The sequence below is a fragment of the Populus nigra genome, chromosome 2 (genome assembly GCF_951802175.1).
Source record: "Populus nigra chromosome 2, ddPopNigr1.1, whole genome shotgun sequence".
NCBI classification, from domain to species: domain Eukaryota; kingdom Viridiplantae; phylum Streptophyta; class Magnoliopsida; order Malpighiales; family Salicaceae; genus Populus; species Populus nigra.
The window spans coordinates 47214577-47226825 of record NC_084853.1 but is presented as its reverse complement, the minus strand read 5'-3'; the positions used below and the strand labels follow the sequence as shown (position 1 = coordinate 47226825).

General features: G+C 33.3%; 1 protein-coding gene across 3 annotated transcripts; it reads left to right on the top strand.

The window, feature by feature from the left end:
- The first annotated feature begins 2233 nt into the window (after positions 1–2233).
- Positions 2234–4971, top strand: LOC133681876 (cold-regulated protein 27-like). Of its 3 annotated transcripts, none has more exons than XM_062105059.1 (5): positions 2234–2425; positions 2982–3179; positions 3303–3600; positions 4298–4399; positions 4513–4971. In XM_062105059.1, the coding sequence occupies exons 1-5, from the start codon at positions 2330–2332 to the stop codon at positions 4554–4556; spliced, it is 738 nt and encodes a 245-aa protein (XP_061961043.1). In that variant the 5' UTR covers positions 2234–2329; the 3' UTR covers positions 4557–4971. The 3 variants fall into 3 exon arrangements, with proteins under 3 accessions (XP_061961043.1, XP_061961041.1, XP_061961042.1); XM_062105058.1 differs by having other exon boundaries at positions 2235–2425; positions 4298–4410; XM_062105057.1 differs by lacking the exon at positions 4513–4971 and having other exon boundaries at positions 4298–4506.
- Positions 4972–12249: the final 7278 nt, after the last annotated feature.

Below are 12249 nucleotides of genomic sequence, written 5' to 3'. Positions count from 1 at the left end.
TCTTTTTCTATTACACGTGTCAGGGCCAAGTAAAAAAGGCAACCTTTTAGCTGAGCTATAAAACCCGACCTGGTTAATTCAATGACTCATTGGCTAGAACTCGGCTAAGATAAGGTTTTACTCTAAACCTATCTTTTCTTTTATAAAAAAAAAACCAACTTCGCAGATGGAACCGTTTCCACGTTTAATCACCATGATCATATAGCTCTGCGACGGTTCAGATGAGAAGGTTATATTAAAAAGTAATATAAATTAAAATTATTTTTAATAATTTAAGTTATTGAATTGGAATGATTTTTTATATGATATTAGAATCTTGGTGGTTAGGTAGTCACGGATTTGAATTTTTTTATTATTATTTATTTGATAAAAATTAAACAAAATATAATATGAATTAATTTATTTTAGATTTAAAAAGCTTTTATTTAATGGGATATATTAAAAAATAATATAAATTATATTTTAAAATTTTATCAAATTATTTAAATTATTAAATTAAAATAATTATTTAAATGTTGACACACTCATCATATGTGTGCGGTAGTTGATATGATGCTTGGGGGCGTCCTTTCATTCATGAAGCACCAATATTCCACGGATGATGGAACTGCCTGCACCATATGATTTCCCTTGATTTTATCCCATTTTGTGGTTGAAGTTGGTCAAGGAGCCTGGTGTCTTTGGCCCACAATACATTCATGCCTAGATACCATGGCCTAACTTGAACTGTACGTAGGGCCTATTCCTCACGCTTCGAATCAGCATTTTCATTCTCAAGGATTAATAGCCCCACTCCACTCTCTTCTAGAAAATTGCATAAACTGTGTTGCTGAGATATTTCCAAGATTATCCGCTCTTTTATCACTGGATAATTCCAATCAATAATATTAGCCTCCCGATTTTTAATTCAATTTTCATGCTCTGCGACTCCTGCCCATTCTTGACCCAAAGACGCCGCCGTAGCAGGCCGATCACTGATATTGTCATGTGTGGAAGAAAAAGGTGAAAAACTAATTACCTCCGATTTCGTTAATTATTCTTAAAAACACATTTCCTTTAAAAGGTTCAGGGAAATAAAAAAAAAAAAAAAAAAAACATCCGAGACGTGAGGCTAGCTAGTTTGGATTTCTTTCATTTGACCCGGGAGAAAAATTATATCTGTCCGTCCAAGCAATGCAGACACGTGATACAAGCGACCAAAAAAAATGAGAAGATATCTAGCTCATGGTTTTCATTGATACTGAATCAACAATCGGGTTTAATTATTTTTTATTAAAATAATAATATTTTTTTATAAGATATTTATACGATTGAGTTTTTATTTAGTTTAAATAAAAATATAGTTCTATAGATGATGAATTAAGCTTGATTAGATTTTTAACATCTGCAATAAATAGAAAATACACTTATGTTTTTAACTGTTAGAATTCGTAGTTATGAATTAAGTTGGAAATCTTGGCACTTTATAAAAAAAATTATTCCAAGCTTCAATTTTAGTCAAATTCCCATAAAACTATGCGCGGCAAAAAACAGTAAGAACCCGATATCTCATGCACGTGAATAGAAAAACGAGCATAGAAACAACAACGTGTGGATTCAACCTGCAAAAATTCCTGGAAGAAAAGCAGAAAAATTAGCGCTGGGAGCGGGAGTTAATAATAATAATAATAATAAAACTAAAATAGCGGTTTAGGTAGTTGTAAAACCTGATTTGAAATTAATTAAGTCGGTTAATATAATCGGAGAACTAACCTAGAACAATTCTTTAAATAAAATCAAAATAATATAGTTTACTATATTTCAATAAATCAATTTATATATTAAATAAAAAACAACTAAACAATAGTTTAGTAGTTGTAAAACTTGATTTGAAATTAACTCGGGCAAAACTAGGATAGGAAAATTAACCTAAATTTTTTTTAAAATAAAATTAAAATAATATAATTTTATTAAAAAATTAATGAGGAGCTTAGATTTTAATAAAAATATAAATCAAGTTAATTCCAGTTCTTAATTATTATTATTATTTTCATTCCGAACGGCTTCTTAAAGGCCAAGACAAATTGAAAGACAGGAGAGGAAGATATTTTCGATTCTCTAACAAACAAAAAAATATCTGCCTCTGTCTTAGCGCTAAATAGTCCGCGTTACTGACATGGCAAGTGATGGTCCCATGACACGTGTAAAAGTGTTGACAACTGTAACGTTCTTTTGTCCCAACCCCCACTTCTCCTTCTCAACATTTTCCTTTATTTTTTTCTCTCTCTCATTTTTTTAGGTTCTCTGAATCTGAAGATTCAATCCTTTAATATCGTCAAGATATTATTTTATGGTGTTCATGGATGGTTATAGAGGAAGCGAGAGCCGAACGAGTTCCGAAACGTCTGAGTTAACTGGTTACGAGTCAGGCGAGTTGGCTCAACAGGTACTCTCTTCTGAGACCCTGAGTCTGAGCCTTCTTGGATATGTTGTTGCAGATTTTGTTTTTATTGATTTTAATCACGGTTGGATTCCGTTTTGATTTACCTTTTGAAGGGTGTATTATGATTTTTTTTATTTTTTCTTAGCTTGTAAACTGTAAAGCAAGATATTTTTTTTTGTTTTTTTTCCAAACATCTAAAGCACTAAAGCATAATTGCTTTGTTATTTAATAGTTTTCCATTATAATTTGTGATTTTCTGATATCTGCGTCTGATGTCTTTGATTTTTATGATCAAGGATATCCTAAAAATAAATAAATAAAATCTTTTTTGGGATTTTTTTTAATGAAATTGTGCTAATTAAGAAAGTAGGTTTCATGATCTGTTGATTTTCATTAAATTTATCGTTGCTTGTTCTGTTGTTGAATCTAAGAAGGAATAATGTGCTGCCGAGTTGTGAGGATTTTGCTTACCTGAAGATTGTTTCTTTTTTTAAACAAGATGGGTATATATGAATAATTTTTCAAGAATTCTGATCGTAATGTTAACTATACATGTCAGGATTCACCGGTGATAGCATCTATGGCTTCAGAATGGACGGATGAGAAGCATAATCTTTATCTGAAATCCATGGAGGCGTCGTTTGTTAATCAGTTGCACAATTCGATGGATCTTCTTGGTTGGCGGTCCCTGAAGGAAGGGTCAGTTGCAAATTTGTCAAGGGAAGTCAATTGTCGCACCTGTACTCCTTCTGGTGAGGTTGGAAACTAATTTCTTCTGTAAGCTTTGGTGTTCATCCTTTTTTGCTCTTGTTTTTGTGTGCTTGCGACTGCGTATGTGTTTCTTCCGCTGTTTTGTTCTCTCATTTCAAATTTATTCCAGTTTAAGGTTCTTCGACGTGGGAACTGGCAGAAAATCAATTTTCGAAGGCCTGAATCACAAATAAGCTCAGCAAAGGAGTCCCGTGGCTTTTTAACTAGTCCGTGGATTCAGCACTTTACATCTTCAAGAAAACCAGAAGATGTAGCATCTCCTACTCTTCAAGAATGCGCTAACCGAAGTCGAGCAGCCATATCAAATGGGAAGAAGGCAATGCTCTGCTGTCCAGCAATTAGTTCAAAACATTATCATTTAAGCAACTCTTTTTCATGTCATCATGATTTGGTTGACAGCAACACAGGTGCTCTTAATTATATTAGCTGTTTTTCCTTATTTTTTCCGTATCTACAATTGTTGCAACATAAAGGATTAGAGAAGAAACTGTGAGAACTCATACGCATTTTCTATGAATTCTGTTAGTTGATTCCTTAATCTTTTTTTGTTGTATATTTAAATTTAAATTGGCAGTATCATCACTCTCCTTCTCCCATGCCACTCTGGGATGTACAGTGAAATATGTAACGTAAGCCCAGGATAATGCAGTGCTCTATCTGTAGAGTTGAAGGATACACATATGTAAAGATAAAGAGACTGGCAGAACAAAACTTTTCCCAGTATGTTGGCGTTTCTGAAAATACCACTGCAGATGTTACAAAGAATTTGAACAAGGAACTTTATATGGGTGAAATATGAGAGTTTAGGGGCTAGAAAGTCGATAAAGTAGTTTTGATTGCGCTTTGAATTGGTGAATTATAAGAAAAACAAGAACTGAAGTGTGGAAAACATTGTTTTAGTTCATTCATGTTCACTATGGAAAAATTGAAGGGTTTTGTTCAGTGGTGCAAGCATGGTCGTTGGTCCTCGTGGCTATCCATGCTTAGGCGTCCTAATAAATGTTTCAACGTCAGGGAATAAAAAATACAAATACAAGTAAATGCTTCAAACAACATTTTTTTTTTTTTATATCAAACTGATTGGTATCTTCATCATTCTTGCAGAGATGTCAGATCAGAACTTTGTTGATGAAGATATCAAAGGTGAAAAGGCAAGCAGTTCATTGAGTTCAAAAACTCTGAAAACTCTGAAAACTGATGCTTCAGGTAGTGACCAGGTAATCTTTAAATTTGATTCACCCTTGCATTTGAACTCTAGCTCACAACATAATTGCAGGATTGTAGTCTCAGTTCAGCCCTCCCGTTAACTGCTGTTACAGGTTGTTCCCCACGGCAAGCCTCCTGTGGCAGAAGAGGTTACTGAGGAGTGTATTTCTGCAGCAAAATAGATGACTTGCACTACGGATTAGCAAGTCGCTGGCTTGTGTGACTAACTTTCTAACCCTTGAAGTGACTGGATAAGCATATTTTTTTCCCTTTTGAATTGAGGGGGGAGGGAGATACAGTGAGGCAGTGCCAAACCTGGTTACAGCAAACAACAACTGGCATTCATTTGATGCTGATGCTCCGAAGACAGGGGAGGTGGAGGAATACTCTCTTGCTGTGGCTACTAATCATCTTTATCTGCTAATAAGTTTTTAAATGTTTTGTGGTAGTTGTATATGTTGCATGTCAGTTATTTGATATGTTGACACAAGTTAGCTAATTTTGCACAACAATTAAGGTTTGTATCTGAGCTATGATGATAGTTATTGAAGTCAGAGGGTTGAGTTTTTGCTTTTGGGTGCCTGAGAACGCTGATTTTGTCCATTTTGCAGCGGCGAAAAAAGTTAGGTTAGTATTTTAATATTGAAAATAAAGATATAAATGTTAAGAATACATTTTGATTAAAGAGATAAAATAAATTTATTTTTATAATAGTTTTTAAGTGATTTTTTGTCAAGCAGGAATTATGAGAGATATTTTCTCTATTTTTATTGTATGTTTTTTTTATTGTAAGATTGTTTGTTTCAAGATAATTCAGCTAGTGGTGGAATACTGGTGCTGTTTAGTAATGTGGTTGTGGGTAAGGTTCATCCGCAACAACACATATCAGTGTTTGATAAAGAAAAAAAAAGTAATTTTCTTAGCAGGATCCACCAACTTTGAAGCTGTGCTGCAGGTTTTGGAGAAGCAGCATTTGTTGTTTCTCATGGGGATTTCTAATGACTAGTAGAGCATGACTCTATTGTTCAGTGAATAGTGGAGTCATGCTCCACTGTCGCGCTGTTCACTAACTGTTCACTAAAGTAAACTGTGAGATTGAATTTCACGTGAACAATTTTTTTATATAAAAAAATTAGTGCAGTTAATTGATTTCACTCGCATTGTTGACGTGAATGTGAACAATAATTTTTTTTTGTTTTTTTTAAAATTTGTGTAAGGTGAATTAAATTTACTCGTACTATAATCTTAATTTTATTCCTGATAATCTTTTACTTAATTTTGTAATTCTTGTCGGGTGAATTTTGTACATAATAGAATTGTAGATAGTTTAATGGAACAATAAATTTTTTTATATATAAAGTATGATTTATTTCATGATGTAATAACAATAATTAAATCTATAATATTTAAATAAAAAACCATAAATATTAATATATATTTTTTAAAATTATTTTATAACCTCAATTTCAAAATCATTCTTAACAAAACACATTAAACAATTTTTTGTTCAACCTCAATTTCAACCACAGTTTTAACCAAACATATATTTTTTCAACTCAACCTTAACTAAAAGTACTTTTTATAAAAACAACTTTTTTCAAAGCATAACCATAATAGCTACCGCAATACTAAACACACTGGTTCGAGAAAACTCTTCTAGTCTTTGTGTTAGGGGTGATCATTTTCGGTTCGGTTCAGTTTTTATCAAAAAAAAGTAACCAAACTGAATTTTAAAAAAAAACTGAAACCAAACCGAAACCGGGTGACCCAGTTTGGGTTCGATTCTGTTCTGTTTTTTTAGAGCTCAAACCGGTTTGGCTAGGTTTTTTCAATTTTTGCTCGGTTTTTTCAGTTTTGGCTCGGTTTGGCTCTGTTTTTTCAGTTTCGGTTCGATTTTTTCAGTTTTTGCTTATAAAACCAAACCGACCAATTTATTTAAAATTTTAATTAGTTTAATCGATTTTCTTGGTTTAATCAATCTTTTAGTTTTTTTGCTCGCTGTTTCTTTGTGTCTGTATATATAAAGATTTAATGAACAATTATAGCCCAATTTTGCTTTTTTATTGGGCTTGGACTTCACGGCCTTTATATATATTCCCAAGTCCCAGTGCTGTGAACGAGGGAGGACATTTTATTTTTCCTTGCCTTAGCTAGTTTTAAAGTCCATATGCGGCCGTTGATCGGATCCACATTTTTTTTTTCACGTGGCAAAAATTATTTGTGTTGTAGAGGCTTATTTGGAGTTATCAAACCCGATTTTTTAATAGGTAACTTTAAATATCTTTTACTTGACTATTTATCTAGTTGATGTTTTAAATTAATATATTTTAAAAAAATTTAATGCAATGATTCAATTGTTTGAATTATCATGACTGATCCGGTTAACTTTATCGATTTAAAAACAACCTAGATAATTATTAAAATAATATTTTGTGGATTTAAAAACAACCTACATAATGATTAAAATAATACAAGGAATAAAAAAAAGATGAAATTAAAATGAAAAGAAATGCGGGGCTGATTGAAAAGAAAAGGATGAAATTAGGTTGTAGAATGATCTCATTAAAAGAAGAAGAAAAGCTTAGGTGCTTCATCGTTCATGTATGAAGTGACATGATGTTTTTCAAATGTTTTAGATGTATTAGGGAATCTTTAACGAAAGGTAGTTACTGCTCACCCTTAGGCCCAAAAAGGTTTTAGGGGAAGTTCTTCTGGGCTTTGACCCAAGGAACGAACAGAGAGGGGATAAAAGTAAGTAACATGTATAAATGGAGGCATGCTGTGAGACAATCTCTCTCACGCCTCAGTTAAGGATTTAATCTTGCAGATTCCGCCGGCGTGCATGATGTGAACAAGGGAGATTGATTTTGATGAGCGAGCAGAGTGAAGAAACAAACATTGAAATCACACTAGAATATATATTGAGCAGTTTAATTCCTTTTGCTTGTAAGGTAGCGATCCCTTCCTTTGTGAAAAGGGATTGGACTAGAAGTGAAAGAACGGCTGCGAGAGAGACTTTGAAGTAATGTAATGGATGACAGGCCATAAATATAAATATCATTTCACTATAGAGACATGTCAGGATCGGGAGTGAAATATCGTGGAAAAGGATCGAGGTGCATGATGGCCAAATGTTTTGACGGGGTTCCGTACTCGGAGAACACGTTCTCATCAGGTGTTGTCATCACCACTGTCATCAATCACGGGCCTGCAACCAAACAACCTTACTCTTGCCCCATCATCTATAATGGTGTCGAGCTTTAGCTAACATCTCGAACCCATGGCTTGTTTCAATACCTAAAGCAGGAGCAAATCAAAGAGACTGAATGCCATAGCAATATTCTGAGGGCGGGCAATCTGATTAATACACCGAAAAGAATAATGATTTGGTGATGATGAGCCCACATTGACCATGCATGAACCAAGTAATTGATGGAGGTGGTGTTAGTGGAACCGGTAGGAGCTGTCATGATCTTGACCATCCCAAAATGATGATAAAATATTGTTAGATTCCCATTTACCTTGTGATATCCACATTCCACACTAGCCAATAATTCATTCACTTTCGGGGATACCCCAGCTGGAAATTGTGATGTGGCATCCTGGAAGTTCATGGTAGGCCCTCTATATCGACCATCTCATTGGGTGAACGCCGATGATTAGATGCCGATATTAATCAAAGGTTCTCCTCGACCACAATTTTTTTTTATACCATGAGAATGATGAACAGCTATAGAATATCTCCCTTTTTCTCCCACCGGTCAAATCGAGTCATTATCTGCCGTATGTTACAAAAATTAAAGAAGCCAATAGCTCGACTTTTTCCCATCCTTTTCACTCCTTTCTATCGTGTAATTCATGAGGAGTTGGCCGAGATGTGTTTTCCCTTGGCAAAAACAAATCTTGAATACAATAATATTATCGTTTCAATGCGAGATTTCAACATGCCATGATATTCTGAAAGAAAAAATGGATTTGGATCATAAACTCAATCTATATTTAAGAGAGAATAACAAGGAATTCAACCCTACAATAACTACTAAAAGTTAATAATTCTTCACCATTATAGACAACATAAGCAAAAAAAAACAAATGAATAAGTAATAAAGACAAGAAATGACTCTCATAAGAAAACACGTGACAATACAGGAACATGTTTGCATTGCTTCCTCCTCCTGCTATCTTTTCTTTTTCCTACATATTCGTTAGGATTAGAGTTTCATTTAGAATACACTAGATAGTCCAAGAACGTTTAACCTACGCAGGATCGATGCTTGTGTACATGTTCTGTTAAAGTGGTCTCGAGATACCTCAGATAAAACCAAAAAAAAAAGTGGGCTGGAGATAGTGTTGCCGACTTGCATATGCTAGATACTATACCCTATAGGAACTCGGAAAGGGTAATTCCTAGAATTAATTTTGTACGATCGGGTCAAAAAGAATACAGTGGATCTTCTTTCTTTCGATTCTTTACGTTATTCTATGCAAGTCTTTTAAACTTAGGAATCGACAAAGATGTTAGGGTATGTAGCCATACATTGGTCGGACCACCGATTAACAGAGGTGAAAATATACCTGCTCAAGCGCCCGTGCAGACCCTGACATAGGGTAGAAGATAGGAGCCAACGCTCCCTCTCACATGCAACAATATTTCTATACAGATTGTTAAAGATCAGGGCAAGGTGCTGATTTCGCATGCTTTGTTCCTTTCTAACATGAAGTGTCCACTTAACCATCAAGAAAGGAAAGCTTTTGCCTCTCCAGCAGACAAATCGAATCCAGCTAGAAGCAAATAAGTGCAAATAAATCTAAATCAGGAAACATTCAAAGACATATGGAAAGGAAGTGAGTTTGTTGACCTTTCAAAGATACCGTGTATCAATAGGGCGTCCAAATCATCTACAGTTTAGGTTTTAGCTAGGTTTTGGGTTTCATGTGATTCCCTTAAGTCATTTTTTCTAGTGTTTTCTCATTAATTTTTTATTTATTTATCAAAAGAAGGGATAGAGATCCCTCTGATATCATCCAAGATGCGCATAAGATCTGATGCCAGGTGAACACATTGACAAGTTCAATTTTAAAAATAAAATAAAATGATAGTGTGTTAAACAACCTTTTTTGTTTTTTTTTAAAAACTAACATAGTTTTTAATTCATTGGTGAGATAAAAGCTGGAATTTTATAGCTCCCTATGATCTTGAGATCATTTTCATATTAAGATCTAGTTTAAAAGTTGTTGTTTGGGATTTTTTTATTTTTTTTTAATCAAGTTTTAAAATTTTAATTTAGCTTAGTTTTAACAAGCTAGCTAGGTTGGTTTAGCACTTATTTAAACGGTTTGTAAGTTATTTTCATAACAATTTCAAGAATAATTGAATTATAATATATATATATATATATATATATAATAAAAACTTATCTTGATTGAACTTTAAAATTTAAGAAATCCTAATTTTATTTTATTTTTTTCACGATTTTGGAGAAGGAGACTCATCTAGAAACAAAGATACTGCCAGCTTCCATCACCACATTCCGGTACCCCTTTATCCAAGCTAAATCCGAACCAAGTGCCCCACAATTAAGCACATAAAACAAAATATAACCAATATCGAAGGATAAACCACCTAACCGCACCCTATAGAATCACAAATATGATGTCACCAGCTGCTACATAGCCAGTGGAAGCTTTAAGCGAACCATTTGGATTAACCCTCCCAACCCCTTTACTTGGAAATATCAAATCCACCGGACGCTCTGCTCTATTCAAATTAATGACGACCGAGACTTGATGAACTTCTTACAAGCAAGAACAAAAGACAATAAGAAATGTTCGATGGAGGCAGCCGAGAGGATGTCTCGCTTAAAAATATTTTGACTTTGATTATATATCACTATTTTTTCTTTTCCTTCTTTTTGCTAGTGATATGATCCTCAGTTATCTCTTTCCTTTTTTTAACACTTTTTAATAATATCAGAAATCAATTCAATTTAAAAATTAAAATTATTAAAAAAAAATTTAAAATACAATTTATATTATTCTTTAACATCCTCTTAAGTTATTTGAACTTGAAATTTACACATATTTACACTATTTATGATTAAGCTTTTGGATTAAGATGTTTTTTGATACGATATTAAAGTCTTGATAATCAAACAGTCACGAGTTTGAATTTCACCATCTTTATTTTTTCTTATAATTAATAGCACAAAATAATATGGATTTATGCAAGTTTTAAATTCAAATAACTTTCACTTAAGGAACTATATTAAAAAATAATATAAATTATATTTTAAAATCTTACCTAACCGTTTAAAATTTTAGGTTGAGATAGTTTTTTAACAAATAACTAGCATAGAAAAAGAACAAAATTAAAGTGCTAGAAAGGAATAAAAGGGGGGAAGTTAACAGCTAAAATGACTCCAAGTCATTGCTTAATTTTTTTAATTTTTTTTAGTAACTGGAAAATATGTAAAATGTTTTTGTTTGCATGATTCATGAATTATAAAAAATAAGTTAAATTTAGCTGAAGTTATATTTACTTGAACTCATATAAATAAAAACCATCAAGCGAAATTACATAGAATGTAATGAAGAGGGCAGCAAATTAAGTGTTGTTAAGTAAGTGGTCTTGAGAGTTTGGGACCGACCAAGTACAAATAATGAAGACTGTGTTAGCCCGTTAACAGTGGGATCACTAGTAAATGCAAAACATTGTCCTAATTACGACATATATATATAACTTCAACAGAATTTGTCAATTCAATCATGAATCTGAGAATTGAATAAAGACGACACTTCGCTATGATTTGACACATAAAATTATTTTTCTTGTAGAAAGTATTGGCACCTACATCTGCAGATGGAGTGACTAGGTGCAGACTTATTTGTCGATGATGTTGGGTATACAACCAAAGTCCCACATTGGCTAGAAATTGGGAGGATCATGGGTATATAAGGATGGACAAATATCTTCATTGGTATGAGGCCTTTTGGGTATAACCCAAGAGCAAATCCATGAGGGCTTAGGCCCAAAGTGGACAATATCATACCAATGTGAAGATAAGTGGTGTCCATAGTCCTTACAGATGATCATAACACAACAGCACGAGGCAATGCCCTGTAAGATAGTTCGAGGAGGAGGGAGTAGGTGCAGAGTTATTTGTCCATGATCATATTACATTTAAGTGTACGTGGTTCGGGTACTGAATATCATGAAATGTAATATACTATATCATACAAATGAAATGATTGATTATGTTTTTTTTTTCAATAGTGAAATTTTATAATAATTAATTTTTTCTTTCTTATAAATAAGCTCTCATTTGTAATTTTTTGGTCCTTGAATTATTTTTAAAATGAGAAGTTCTTTTTATCATTGTATCTTTTGGGAAAAAAAAAATAGTCCGTATACTATTTTTTTTACATTTATATCCCTATAGAATTACCTTTAACCATGTAAATTGTTAACCAACTTGCAAATGTGTGTGTGTGTCTCTCTCTCTCTCTGTATATATATATATAAAAGGTTCTATATAACTTTTAATAAGAAAAATAAGGCACTCATGTAATGTCATAGGCAAAAGGCAAATGCAAATGCATTTTTACATAGTCGATTCTCGTGCAATATCAGGGCATGTATGAAGACGACACCTGCCTACCGTCCTATAGTTGAAGTACCCAATATCTAGGGAGAGATACGCTTGTCAGGGATAGAACTAGAAAATGGAATCAATATCAAGCACGTGTGGTAACACTGTACGTAGGAAAAGTGACACACTGACATGCAAAAATTGACACGTAGAGAGTGGCCTGAGTTCGCCGTGCATACTACATTCCTCCCATGCATGATT